This window comes from Trichomonas vaginalis, chromosome III (assembly GCF_026262505.1).
Source record: "Trichomonas vaginalis G3 chromosome III, whole genome shotgun sequence".
In the NCBI taxonomy this organism is placed as follows: Eukaryota; Parabasalia; order Trichomonadida; family Trichomonadidae; genus Trichomonas; species Trichomonas vaginalis.
In genome coordinates, this window is record NC_067205.1 from 16,917,047 (window position 1) to 16,929,353 (window position 12,307).

The 12,307-nt window shown below is 31.6% G+C and overlaps 3 protein-coding genes across 3 annotated transcripts, besides 1 other annotated feature; 2 read left to right on the plus strand and 1 right to left on the minus strand.

Moving 5' to 3' along the window:
• Positions 1–1,163: 1,163 nt before the first annotated feature.
• Positions 1,164–3,307, plus strand: TVAGG3_0716090 (regulation of choline O-acetyltransferase protein; the record flags this gene model as incomplete). Its single annotated transcript, XM_001316656.2, has 1 exon — positions 1,268–3,307. One exon carries the CDS (start codon positions 1,268–1,270, stop codon positions 3,305–3,307), a length of 2,040 nt encoding a protein of 679 aa, XP_001316691.1.
• Positions 3,308–4,298: 991 nt separating this feature from the next.
• On the plus strand, positions 4,299–5,658 carry TVAGG3_0716100 (surface antigen family; the record flags this gene model as incomplete). The annotated part of the gene is made up of 1 exon (XM_001316655.1): positions 4,742–5,635. The coding sequence occupies one exon, from the start codon at positions 4,742–4,744 to the stop codon at positions 5,633–5,635; it is 894 nt and encodes a 297-aa protein (XP_001316690.1).
• Positions 5,659–7,650: 1,992 nt separating this feature from the next.
• On the minus strand, positions 7,651–8,562 carry TVAGG3_0716110 (polysaccharide catabolic process; the record flags this gene model as incomplete). The annotated part of the gene is made up of 1 exon (XM_001316654.2): positions 7,678–8,286. One exon carries the CDS (start codon positions 8,284–8,286, stop codon positions 7,678–7,680), a length of 609 nt encoding a protein of 202 aa, XP_001316689.1.
• A 1,695-nt stretch (positions 8,563–10,257) lies between these two features.
• Positions 10,258–12,307: part of a mobile genetic element that runs on past the window's edge.

The following is a 12,307-nucleotide window of genomic DNA, read 5'->3' on the forward strand; positions in this document are numbered from 1 at the left end:
TCAATTCTAGACTTTATAATAAAAGAAATCGAAGCATCATCAATGAGAATGATGATGACAAAGTTTCAAGAAGATGAGATTAATTTATTTTATAGAAAATGTCTAAAGTTGCATAATCTTTCCATCATTTTCCTATATAAATGTCACTTTTCGACATTTTTTTGTTTCCATCTTTTAGGGATAAATCTAGTCAAATTTAATGCCTATTTATCAAAATAGGTTTGTATATACCATTTTAAATGATGCTACAAGAACAGCAACTCTTGGAGATGGATCTTCAGTAAATGGAAATGGATTTGTAGAAAAAACATCTATTTCTGGAACTGTAGACATCCCTTCATCTCTAAATGGCTATTCATTAATATCATTAAGCCACTTTTCTATTCGAAATTGCAATCAAATAACAGAATTAATTCTTCCGCATTCATTAGTTCAACTAGATAATGCAGCTTTAACAGTTTGTGACTCACTAACAAATTTAGTATTCCCAAACTCAATACGAACATTTGGAGATTTTATTGACTTTTTTAGAATCGCCAAAAATATTACTTTTGAAAGAGGTTCCAAGCTTACATCTGTTGGAACTCATTTTTTGAGATATTGCCACGAATTAGAATATCTAGAATTGCCATCATCACTAATTTCAATTCAATCGTTAAATTGTTTTGAGAAGAACTATAAATTGAAAAAGATCGTTTATTGTGGTGATGGAAATTTTGATAGTCTTGATCGATTCATTGATTGCCCTTCAAATCTAATAATTGAAGTTTCCATAAGGTATCCTTCTCTATATTTTGCTGGCATAAAAGTTAGTCCTTGCACTAATATTACCTGTATCTCAAGTATTCAAAATTATTTAAATAGAAGCATTTTTTGCTTCCAACATTCCATGTATAGTATACTAGTGATAAATGCCATATTTACACAAAATAAGTGACAATAAGATTATACCGATTTTTTTTAAAAAATGTAAATATTTTTGTTTCGTATTTCGTAAGATATGAATAGAATTACAAAATCTCAATAGCTTTACTCAGTGATTCAATTTCTATTAGTTTTTATTCAAATTTCAATGAGTTTTCACAAGAATATTGGTTTCATTCTATTCTTTTTGAATATATATTCAATTTTAAATGTATGGATATAGAATAATGAAGCAATAACTTGTCTTAAAATTTTGAGAGATTTCTGATCGTTTAAACAATAAAAAATGTTGTTGTTGTTTTTGATCAATCATTTCATACATAATTGCACATATGATGAAAACATGGCTAGCTTACCAATATACTATTCCGAAGTATACCATAAACGTACTCTTAGGGAAGAAAGTTGGGAAAACATTCGAATTCATTTTGATTACAGATATATGGATGGAACGATAAATAATGGGAAAACTTGTTATCAAAATGGTGCTTCTGTAACTTATAACGGTGTGACTTATACTTGCACACAAGATGATGTTTTAACGACTCAAAAGGCCCAAGCTGCAAAACAGACAATGGAGAATGTAAGAATCTATTTACAGAAGCTTCTTAAAGTAATACCTTTGACAAAATCTATTACCGTTAGAGATTATTTTTCTTATATGAAATATAATCTTCCATATTCTGTTTCGAATGCAGATTTATATATGGGTATTCTAGTTAGACCATATGGCAATAAAAACCCATTGGCGACTGCAGGATCTAATACTCAAGAACCAACATACTACAGACCAATTGTTGGAGCTGTTTTCTTGAATGGAAGATCATTACCTACTGCACCACAAAACGAAAATAGTACTAACTGTCAGTTTTTCTACGTTTGTGTTCATGAAATTTTCCATGCTCTTGGTATTTCCTATGTAAACTTTAACTATTACCATCCTTATGGAACAAATAAACCTCATGAGCAAATTACTTGCAGTTTTACAAAGTCTGGCAAGAGATTTACTTTTTTAGTAACGCCTTACGCTCATATTTTTGCGAAGAAGCAGTTTGGAGTCGAGACATTCTATGGAGATGATGGAAATTGTCCTTCAGGTATCGAAATCGAGGACGGCGGCGGAAAAGGAACAAGACGTAGCCATGTAGAAGGAAGAACATACATGACAGACCTCATGACAGGTGTTACTATACAAACAAAAGCAGGACCTTTCAATAGATTGACTGATGCTACTTTAGCAATTTTGCAAGATACAGGAAATTACAAAGTCAATTGGAGAATGGGACAGCCACTTGTATGGGGACATCCTGAATCAATCAATGACCAATATATTAAAGATTTCGCTACTGGACCTCCACAAAATGTATTTCCGGCTTATTATAACTACGATGCAAGCAATAATTATCCTATTGGATATACAGGATTCAATTTCAAGTACTATGGACCAACAAATGCTTATAATGCTCCTTCATGTCCAAATTCAAATTCAGATCTTCAGAAATATTGTAACGCAAAGAGTTTCTATAATCCAAAATCTTATTCTAAAACAGGTCAAGACGCTGTTTACGATTTTATGCCACTAATTTATCCTAATTCCGTTTGTCCAAAAGGTCAAGCAACACTTTTAACAAGTCTCCAAGGCAGTAAACAATGTGGTACTTACAAGTGCAACGGATATGAGAGTTTTACGATCGAAGTTCCAACAGATACTTTTGGAGGAAAAAAAACAGTCACTTGCACAAAGTCAAATGTTGGAAAAGTTACATCTGATCCTTTATATATATCAAGTGAATGGTCAATGCCACGAATGTATTGGTGTCCAGATCCAGAAAGATTCTGCAGATCAGTCAAATTATCAGAAATGTACTTCAGAAACGATCCATTCCTCAACTATACGAAACAACTTGTAGATGTACCAGATCCAAATCCTCCTACACCAACACCAAAGACTCCTACACCAACACCAAAGACTCCAACACCAACACCAAAGACTCCAACACCAACACCAAAGACTCCAACACCAACACCAAAGACTCCAACACCTGAATTACCAACACCTGATCCGAAAACTCCAACACCTGATCCAAAACCTCAAAATCCAACACCAGAATCGCAATCACAAACTGCGGAAAGTGAAAAACCAACTCAAATAATTTCTAATTCGGAGTCATCTTCAACTTCTAACGGAAACAATAGTCAAGATGATAATTCAAATGATAAATCAAACAAGGAAGGTTTGTTATCTGGTAAAATGAAGTGGGTTATCATTGGATCTATTATTGGAGCTGTTGTAGTTGTTGCAATCATTGTTGTGGTAGTTGTAGTTGTCAGGAAACACAAAAGTGCAAATGAGGATAGTGATGATAGAAACTTTTTAGTCTAAAAACTTTTTTACTTCTTCATTTTTTTAAAATCAAACTTATAAGTATTTAGTCACAACATTAAGATCTAGTTTTTATGAGCGATAACAAGATTCTTGAATTTCGGTTCCGATTTTTTTTAAACAATTGATTTTCTTATGATTTGTTATATATTTACAAAATTTCTTATAGTTCAAAAAACCTTATTGTTCTGAATTCAGATTGTCTGTAATGTATCGTCATATTTAATTATTTCTGGCTCGGCGGCCACATTTATTCTTATAAGCTTAATGAGGTGAACATATGTAAAAATGAATTCATTCTGTACAGAAAAAATTGAATTGTCTCTCAACTCCAATTAGATCATGCAAAATGGCAATCATTTTAGCTTTGCTTTACAAAAATATTGAAGAACAATACTACACATCAGATGGGAAAAACCTTACTGCAGTCAATGACACTTATTCAGACCTTAAAATTTCGGTAAAATGCGAAATTATCCAGAACAAATGTTTTTATCAACTTCTTTCTTTAAGATCATTCACCTTTGAAGAAAATTCTAATTTGGTATCAATTGGAAGCCAAAGTTTTTATGAATGTAAAAATCTAACAGCAATTGATCTATCATCATGTCATAAACTAAAAATCATATATAATTCTGCATTTTCAAAGTGCATAAATGTTTCTTATATCAATTTACCCGAAGGACTACGTGAAATTCAAGGTAGTGTTTTTTCCGGAATTTCATTGATTACAAGTATTACGATCCCTCAATCGGTTGAAATACTTGGTCCAAGTGTATTTTCTGAATGTCGCAAACTAAAAACTATTAATTTTGTAGAAGGTTCGAAATTGAAAATAATTGATTATTTTTTTATTTCTCAAACAAATATTTCTTCATTTGAAATACCAGAAAATGTTGAAAAAATTGATGGAGGGGCATTTTTTGAAACAAAAATAAAAACCCTTACTCTCAATACGAAAAATCAATTTTTGACAATTGAAAATGGCATAGTTTATTCAAAGAATAAAAGCAATTTGTATCTTTTTTAAGTTCACCTGTTGGTGAATATATAATACCAGATTATATCACAACAATAGGAATAGATTGCTTTTATTTGTCAAGTATAACTTCAGTAATTATTCCACCTAATGTTAAAAGGTTAGAAGAATTTGCATTCATGGGAAGTTATATTAAGAATGCTACATTTATGGGGCCATTAGATTATATTGGAGAATCAATTTTTGAAATATGTGATCAGCTTGAATTAATTATTTTCCCTAATGTTTCAATAATAGTTGATGCTTTAGCATTTGTATCATATTTCAACTTAAAAGTTCAAATGGCATTCACACATAAAACATTATTTTCTTCAACAGCATTTGATATAATAACAAATGTTTCTATTTCTTATTTGAATGAGTCTAATCTTATAATTGACAAACAATCTTTAATTATGAATTATGATCAATCATTAATCTATGAATTCTGGGGATACAATTTCTTATCGCTTACAATTCCTACAACAGTACAAACAATTAAAGAAAGTGCATTTGAGAACTCATCAATTTCTGAAATAAATTTCCAATTAAATTCCGAACTTTCTTCTATAGAAAATAATGCATTTAGAAATTGTTCAAATTTGAAATCATTTAGTTTTATGTCAAATAATTTTAATTCTTTAGGATCTTCAGTATTTAAAGACTGTATTAAATTAGTATTTGTTACAAATATTAAAGATGTTCCAGAGAGTTGTTTTTCAGGATGTACATCATTACAAAATGTTACCTTCAGAAATGGTGCAACATTTATTGGACCTAGATCATTTGAAAATTGTATTTCTATAGAAAGTATTAACATCCCATCAACTATTGAGACGATCTCGGAATATTCATTTATTAATTGCATTCAGCTTAAATCAATTGTTTTCTCACAATCAAATTCTCTTTCTAGTATATCTATAAATGCATTTTCAGGATGTGATTCCATTGAAAGTATAAACAATTTTGAATCAACTGATTACAAATGCATCCAAAATACTCTTTATATCAAAAATGAAGGAAAACTTCATCTTGTTTATCATGTAAGAAATTCCCCTGAAAAAGTGATAATTATCAATTGTTTTGTTATCAAAAGTTATTCATTTGATCATTGCTTCAATATAGAGAATATCAGTATCCTTTCAGATAGTGTCACTTTGATTGAATCAAACGCATTCAACAGCTGTTTAAATCTTAAGTTTATCAACTTCCCATTATCGATTCAAACTGTTCAACCGCATTCATTTAATGATTGTCCTTCAATTAGATGCCCACTTCGAATTGAGAATAAAACTCTCAACTACTTCTAGAGATGCGAGTTTCCGAATTTTTTTAGCCCTGGGATGTCATAACCGCTGCGGTTTTGTAAAATTTGGGATAAATTTTGACAATCCATTTTTTGTGGGATGTACGTTTATATCAATTTGCTCGGCGTTTGCCGAGCTATTGTACAATCCTACTCGAATTCATTACGCAGCCCTGGTCACTCAAAGGCCAGGGCATACAATTACAAAATAGTAGAGTGAGACTCTTCTAATTTCTTCCAATCACAAGGAAGATCTTAGAAGAGCCTCACTCTACTCGAACACATTACGCAGCCCTGGTCACTCAAAGGCCAGGGCATACAATTACAAAATAGTAGAGTGAGACTCTTCTAATTTCTTCCAATCACAAGGAAGATCTTAGAAGAGCCTCACTCTACTCGAACACATTACGCAGCCCTGGTCACTCAAAGGCCAGGGCATACAATTACAAAATAGTAGAGTGAGACTCTTCTAATTTCTTCCAATCACAAGGAAGATCTTAGAAGAGCCTCACTCTGCTCGAACACACTACGCAGCTCCTGCTCAACAATGAGCAGGTCTTACCACTTTGAGAGGCTTTCGTTCGAGTTCTGATGCAGATCCCAACGCGAGCGAGAGTCTCTCAAGCAAGCTTCTAATTCGTAGCTAGAGTTTCACTCTTATGAACTGGCAGCCAATTTGAGAGAATTTCGCTCGAGATCTAATGAAAAATCAGAACTCGGCCAAAAATTGCCCAAACAGGCTTGTAATTCGTAGCTATAGTATTGATCGTATGGATGTGTTGCCAATATTAGAGACTTTCGCTCGATGTCTGATATTGCATCAGACATCGAGCGAAAGTCACTCAAAACAGCTTAGACATGTCTATTTTGACGGCATTAAATGATTTCATAGGAAATGTCTCAGTTGTTAATTAAGTTCACGTGAGCTTTTATGAATGAAAATAAGTAAAAAAAAAGAATTTTCTCAAAAAAAATTGTGTACGCATTGAAATTTTTATCTATAAATTTAGATATGTCATCAATAATATAATATAATTTTAAATTCGTGGAGTACACTTGGGATAATTGAATATGGGCTCCCCCATCCCAACCTCTCAAACTTCCTCTGAATTTGGACAAGGTATCCCAATCCCAAAGACCTATCTGAATAAAATGAAATAAGTATATTATATATATTATTTATTTGCTAATAATGAGCATAAATCGCTAAAATTATGAAGAAATTAAAAATTAAAAATTAAAATTAGAAAAAAATGTTGATTTAATGAGAGAATATTGTATAAAAATAGAATTATTAGCTAAAATACGTATTAATTTTATGATATTTCAATCACATTAACGAAAATCGTCCATTTTTAATTCAAATGGGCGGGAAAAAAAAATAAAATTCCAAAAAAAAATTGAATTGGGGAAACGATAGGGGACGGGATATGAGAAACCCCATATGTTTGGGAATTTTTCGCATCACTAACTACTTCGATATGATTGAAGAATCTGGAATTTCACGTAATCTTCTTATTTCGTGTATTGATGTTCTTAGGACTAATAATGTTCAATTAGTTAAACAAATGTATGAAAGTGCTCCCAATCTTTATTGGAAACGTCTTTCTAAATTATAAAGATTCATTCTTAAAATATTCGTACTATAGTTTAGATTAGATAAATGAACGATAAAACATTTTTTGTAATAGTTTGAATGAAAAATAATCGTTTTTTGCGCGTTTTTTGTCGGAAAACCCCATATGTGCAAACATCAAAAAAAAATATATATATATTAGATCTTATTTATCGATGTATTAGTATTATGAAATATTTTTAAATTCTTTGAATATGATTCTTTGATTGAGTTTTCTATCTTTTAAAATTTAAATGGCATCCAAAAGTCGTCATGTTCAATTAAATTTATTTCTAGATAAAAAATTGATGAGGATATTTCATTTCTGATTACTTAAATTTATTTATATTAGTGCGACTCTTTTAATTAATACTACGATATATACTTTAAAATATTACTTTTAATCAATAAAAGATAAGTTATATTTACTTTCATTTAGTCATTTCAATTATTTTATTTACAAGAGGTTCGGTTTCTTCAAAGAATTTGTTGTTTGCGCGGTCGAACACTGCATAAGATGTGATGACAACGTCATCCCACCAGAAGCATTTGATGTTGAAATCTCTTGCACATCCAAGATAGAATTCACACCATCTCATTCTGTCTTCAAGATTATTAAAATTCCTGGATCCAAACTCAGTAATAACAACTTCAATATTATTCATTCTCATTGCAGCAGTAAGATTTTTGAATGATTCTAAAATGCTTTCTTCATAATCTTTTCCGTATCCGCTCTTTCCAGGGAATTTATGATTGCTCTTTTCATCATTGTCCATTGTGAAGAAATAAGGATCATAGTTGTTGACAGACAAAGCAACATATTTATCATCAGGAATAGTTACGTTCTTCATGGCTTCGAAACTGGAATTTCCTGAGTAAGTGTTGAAAAATATGATTCTATTGAGGTTATTTTCATCTTTTGTTCCTCTGACTACTTCATAGCACTTCATATTTAACTTGTTTATGAAATCCCATGATTCTTTGTTTCCTGGACCAAATTCTTTGACATTTGGACACTTTCTTTGACGAGTTTCGTTCATTACCTGGAAAATCAAGTGTTGATCACATTCTTTAAATGCATTAGCAAGTTGCCACCAGATATCTCCGAGCTTTTTCGTTGAATCTTCTAAAGATTCTTCATTGAATAAATCAGGAGAGAGGAAATCTTCATGGTGACAGTTATGTTTTATTGCGCTGGTAACAAATTTCTTCACACAATGATTGTTAAAGGAATAACGGTCTATCTCTACTTATATCACTCGTTTATTATTAATTTTCAATACCACTAGTCAGAATGTTGTATTGTTGTATTAAAAGATCATAAAATTTTAAGGTTATCTGAGGAAAAAAATATATTTGTAAACATTTCAAATTCTCCATCAAGAATGGGGCGACTTTTTCGAAGGAAGCCCCACAGATTCAAGCGGTGGAAAAATTCCATCAAACGGCCAGTATCATGTTGAAGATGATAATTTCGCTGGTTTTTCAGACAACACGATCTTTTTTTCTACAAGTTCAAGTACGAATAAATTATTAGTTGAAACGTCATCATTTTCGCATAATAAACTAGCAAATAATAATTATGATGGTGGAACATGTCTTTATTTTTATGATTCAGGTGAATGTTGTCAAAATAAAATTTGTTCTATAAATAACAGTGTCAATGGACAATATGTTTATGGTCACCACTCTCGTGTTTATGTAACAAATTCTAATACAGCTAAGAATTTTCTGAATTTTTCTACTATTTCAGAATGTGGAAAAGAAGAAATTGTATATGCACCAGTTTTTCATACAAATGGAAATATTCAGATTAGTAAAACAAATATTTCTAAATGTTTATCATGTCGATATTCATCATTCGATATATATAATGGAGCTACATCACCATTTATTGCATATTCAACTTTTTCGAATAATTCACATTCTACTGAATATGGATTGGTTTTTGAATCAATAAGTCGGGCTTCTTTTCTACAGGAAAGTAACATACTTAATAATAAAGGAACAGATACAATCACTTCATATAATTCAGCAAAACTTACAGTCGAAGATTGTGTAATTAAAGGGAATTCGGGTGGTGTTTTATTTAGAAATGAAGGGTCATCTATTGAAGTAATTCATTGTAATATTGATGATTCATATTCAACAGATGGAACAGTTTATACAAATCAAATATCAACTAATGCTTTTGAAAATAAAATAGTTCATTTGAGTACAGTTAACTGCAAAGCTATGTATTTTGGAGATGAAATACAAACTAAATCTGAAATAAAAGATTATTATGAAATGAAAGAAGATTTTTATCATTTTCTTATTCATATTATTTCAAATATTCATTCTAACCAAAATTACATTAAGAAACATCTGAAATATTCATATTTAATTTTATTTTTAAATGTTTTTCATAAAGATATCTCATGAATAATAGAATCATATCTTGAGAAGTCATGAAATAGAAAATATTCTGAGTTTACTAAACTGCGAAACAAAAGGCGTAAGTTTCATGTAATACGAAATCGTGAGAATCTCATAGAATATTTTGAATACTTTCTCTCAATATGAAAGTGATTGTATCCAACAGAAACAGTTGCGAATGTTCGATGGTATGGTTTTTCAGAAAACTTTACATTTCAACCATCAGACCAAACATGAAACGATTTATTCTTACAAATAAAACTACAAACAAAAGTGTCAGTTTTCGAATTACATCTACTATTTCAGATGAATTTTTTTTGATTGAACCAAAAGAAGGAACAGTCAATGTCAATGAAGAGATTCCTGTTGTTACATTCAGACTTTCATCGAATGATCCATTTGTTTCTAGTTTGATAGTCTATGCAAAACCAGAACGAGAAGAAGAAATCATTACAACACGAATTTTAGTTTCAGGTAGTGGATAAAATCGTCAGTTCAGATGTGAAGTCGACAACATCCCATTACCAGTTGTTCCATTGAACATCAAAGCAGAACGAACAGTTCGAATCATCAACACAAGATTTATTGATTCCAGTTAGTATCCCTAAGTCGTGTACAGCGGCACTGCGCGCCTCCGTACACCACTTAGCGGTTTTGACACTTTACGAAACCAGTAACGTATATTTTACAACACAACCATAACACCAACTTAACCTTAAATATTTACAAAACTATCTGACACATAAACGACTTCACTAATGATTTCACTAACGACTTCACTAACGACTTCACTACCGTCCTCACTAAATAAAAAATAACCTTATTTTTATTTTTTTTAAATTTTTTATTTCATTACAAAGACATGTCCGACTACATTTACTATGACTCTTTCCCAGAACGTTTCCGTGAACTATTCAAAACTCAAGTAAAACTGAGAAACATGCATTTTAACAAAGACAGACCCATTGACGATGAAAGAAACCCTGAATATATTACAATCCCTTATGACGCAAAGTTCATTGCATACATTCCTTATGGTCGCAGAGGAACGAAAACTATTTCAACAATGACGAAAAATTATTTCTGGAGCGATGAAGAAAATTGCCTTATCTACATAAATGCATACTTAAATAAAGCTACATATTGTACAAAAGAAGGTTGGACTGGATTTGAGCTCTACATATACGACGACGATGGAAACAGACGTTGTGTATACCCATACGATAATATGTACCATTGTTTTCATCAAGCATTAAACGAATACATAGTCAGTAAGGGTCTCATTCCTGCTGAGTAGAAATGTTATATTTTTGTTCTGTCATTTATATAAAAATAAACGTTCTCGCTAAATAATAAAATAAACTTAAAAATAAACGTTGTCAGAGGTGAAAAAATAAATTTAGGTGAAGTGGTGAAATCTCACCTCTTTTTTCACCTCTTTTTTCACCTCATGAATTCATTGCTTTATAACTCTCTTCCTTGGTTCTGGTTTAAATGTTGGAGTCGGTTTTGGAGTTGACTTTTGAACAGGAGTTTGTACTTTCATAGGTTCAGGAGTCATTGAAGGTGTTGTTTGTGAAGGCGTTGGTTTTGACGTTGGTTTTGGCGATGGTGTCGGAGTTTGTTCAAATTCAGCTACTTCAGTATTATTTATAACATTTGCTTTATTTCTTTTCAACATCATTACTGCTCCTGCTGTAGCTAGCAAACCTAGTGGGAGACCATATTTTATATAAGGACTTGACCAAATGCTATTTTTGACAGGAGCTGGTGGAACACCTAACCTTGGTGAGACTGCTCTTTGCCATTGTGCAGCTCGTAAGAAATATTCAATAGGTGCTCCATAATCGTTTGGTAAAGTTTTTTCATAGATGGTGAAGGTTCACGAGAGCTTGATGAAGAACTCATTTATAAGCTTTAAAAATAAACGTTCATCCTTTATTCCTCACTGTCGTCAGTTGCTAAGTTATAGTCGTCAAGTCTTATTATTGTATGCCTGACTGTCTTACTTGTATTGCAAAGCAACAATCCCTCATAAATCCAATAAGTGGCTTTGGTACGTTTTCAGTTGCTAGTTCAATAGGTCCTTAACAGACAATTTGTAGTTATTGGAGCAGTAGATGTTTGACCTTGCTGGAAGCAAAAGTCCACTTCTGTTGGAAAACCACATAAGAAATGTGTGTTGTCATAGCTATCCCATTTATGTTCCACACTACCATCATCCACCAATGACCTCATAACATCTTCATTAAATCCAATCATATCATTGTTTGTATTGCAAGCGTTCGCAACCATTTCATAAAATACAGGTCCATATGATTTTTCAGGTTCTGCAGGCATATTTCCATAAGCTCCCATGGAAAGCTGAAGATATTTAAACTTAGGGTTCTCAAAATTAACATAATAGTTGTCTTTCTTTCTAAATAGTGCCCAAATACTTTTAACATTAATAGGCGTATAAGCTGCTGTAAATGTTGCACTTGAACTATCTGTATTCTTTGAGAATGAACCGTCCATAGGAATCCAATCCATAACTTTAACAGGAAAACATAAAGCCTCGTTTGTATAATGTTCTACAAGTTCTGTATAAATGTTAGGGTCTAAAGAGAATGACTTTGGATGAATGAAACATTCATTAAAATC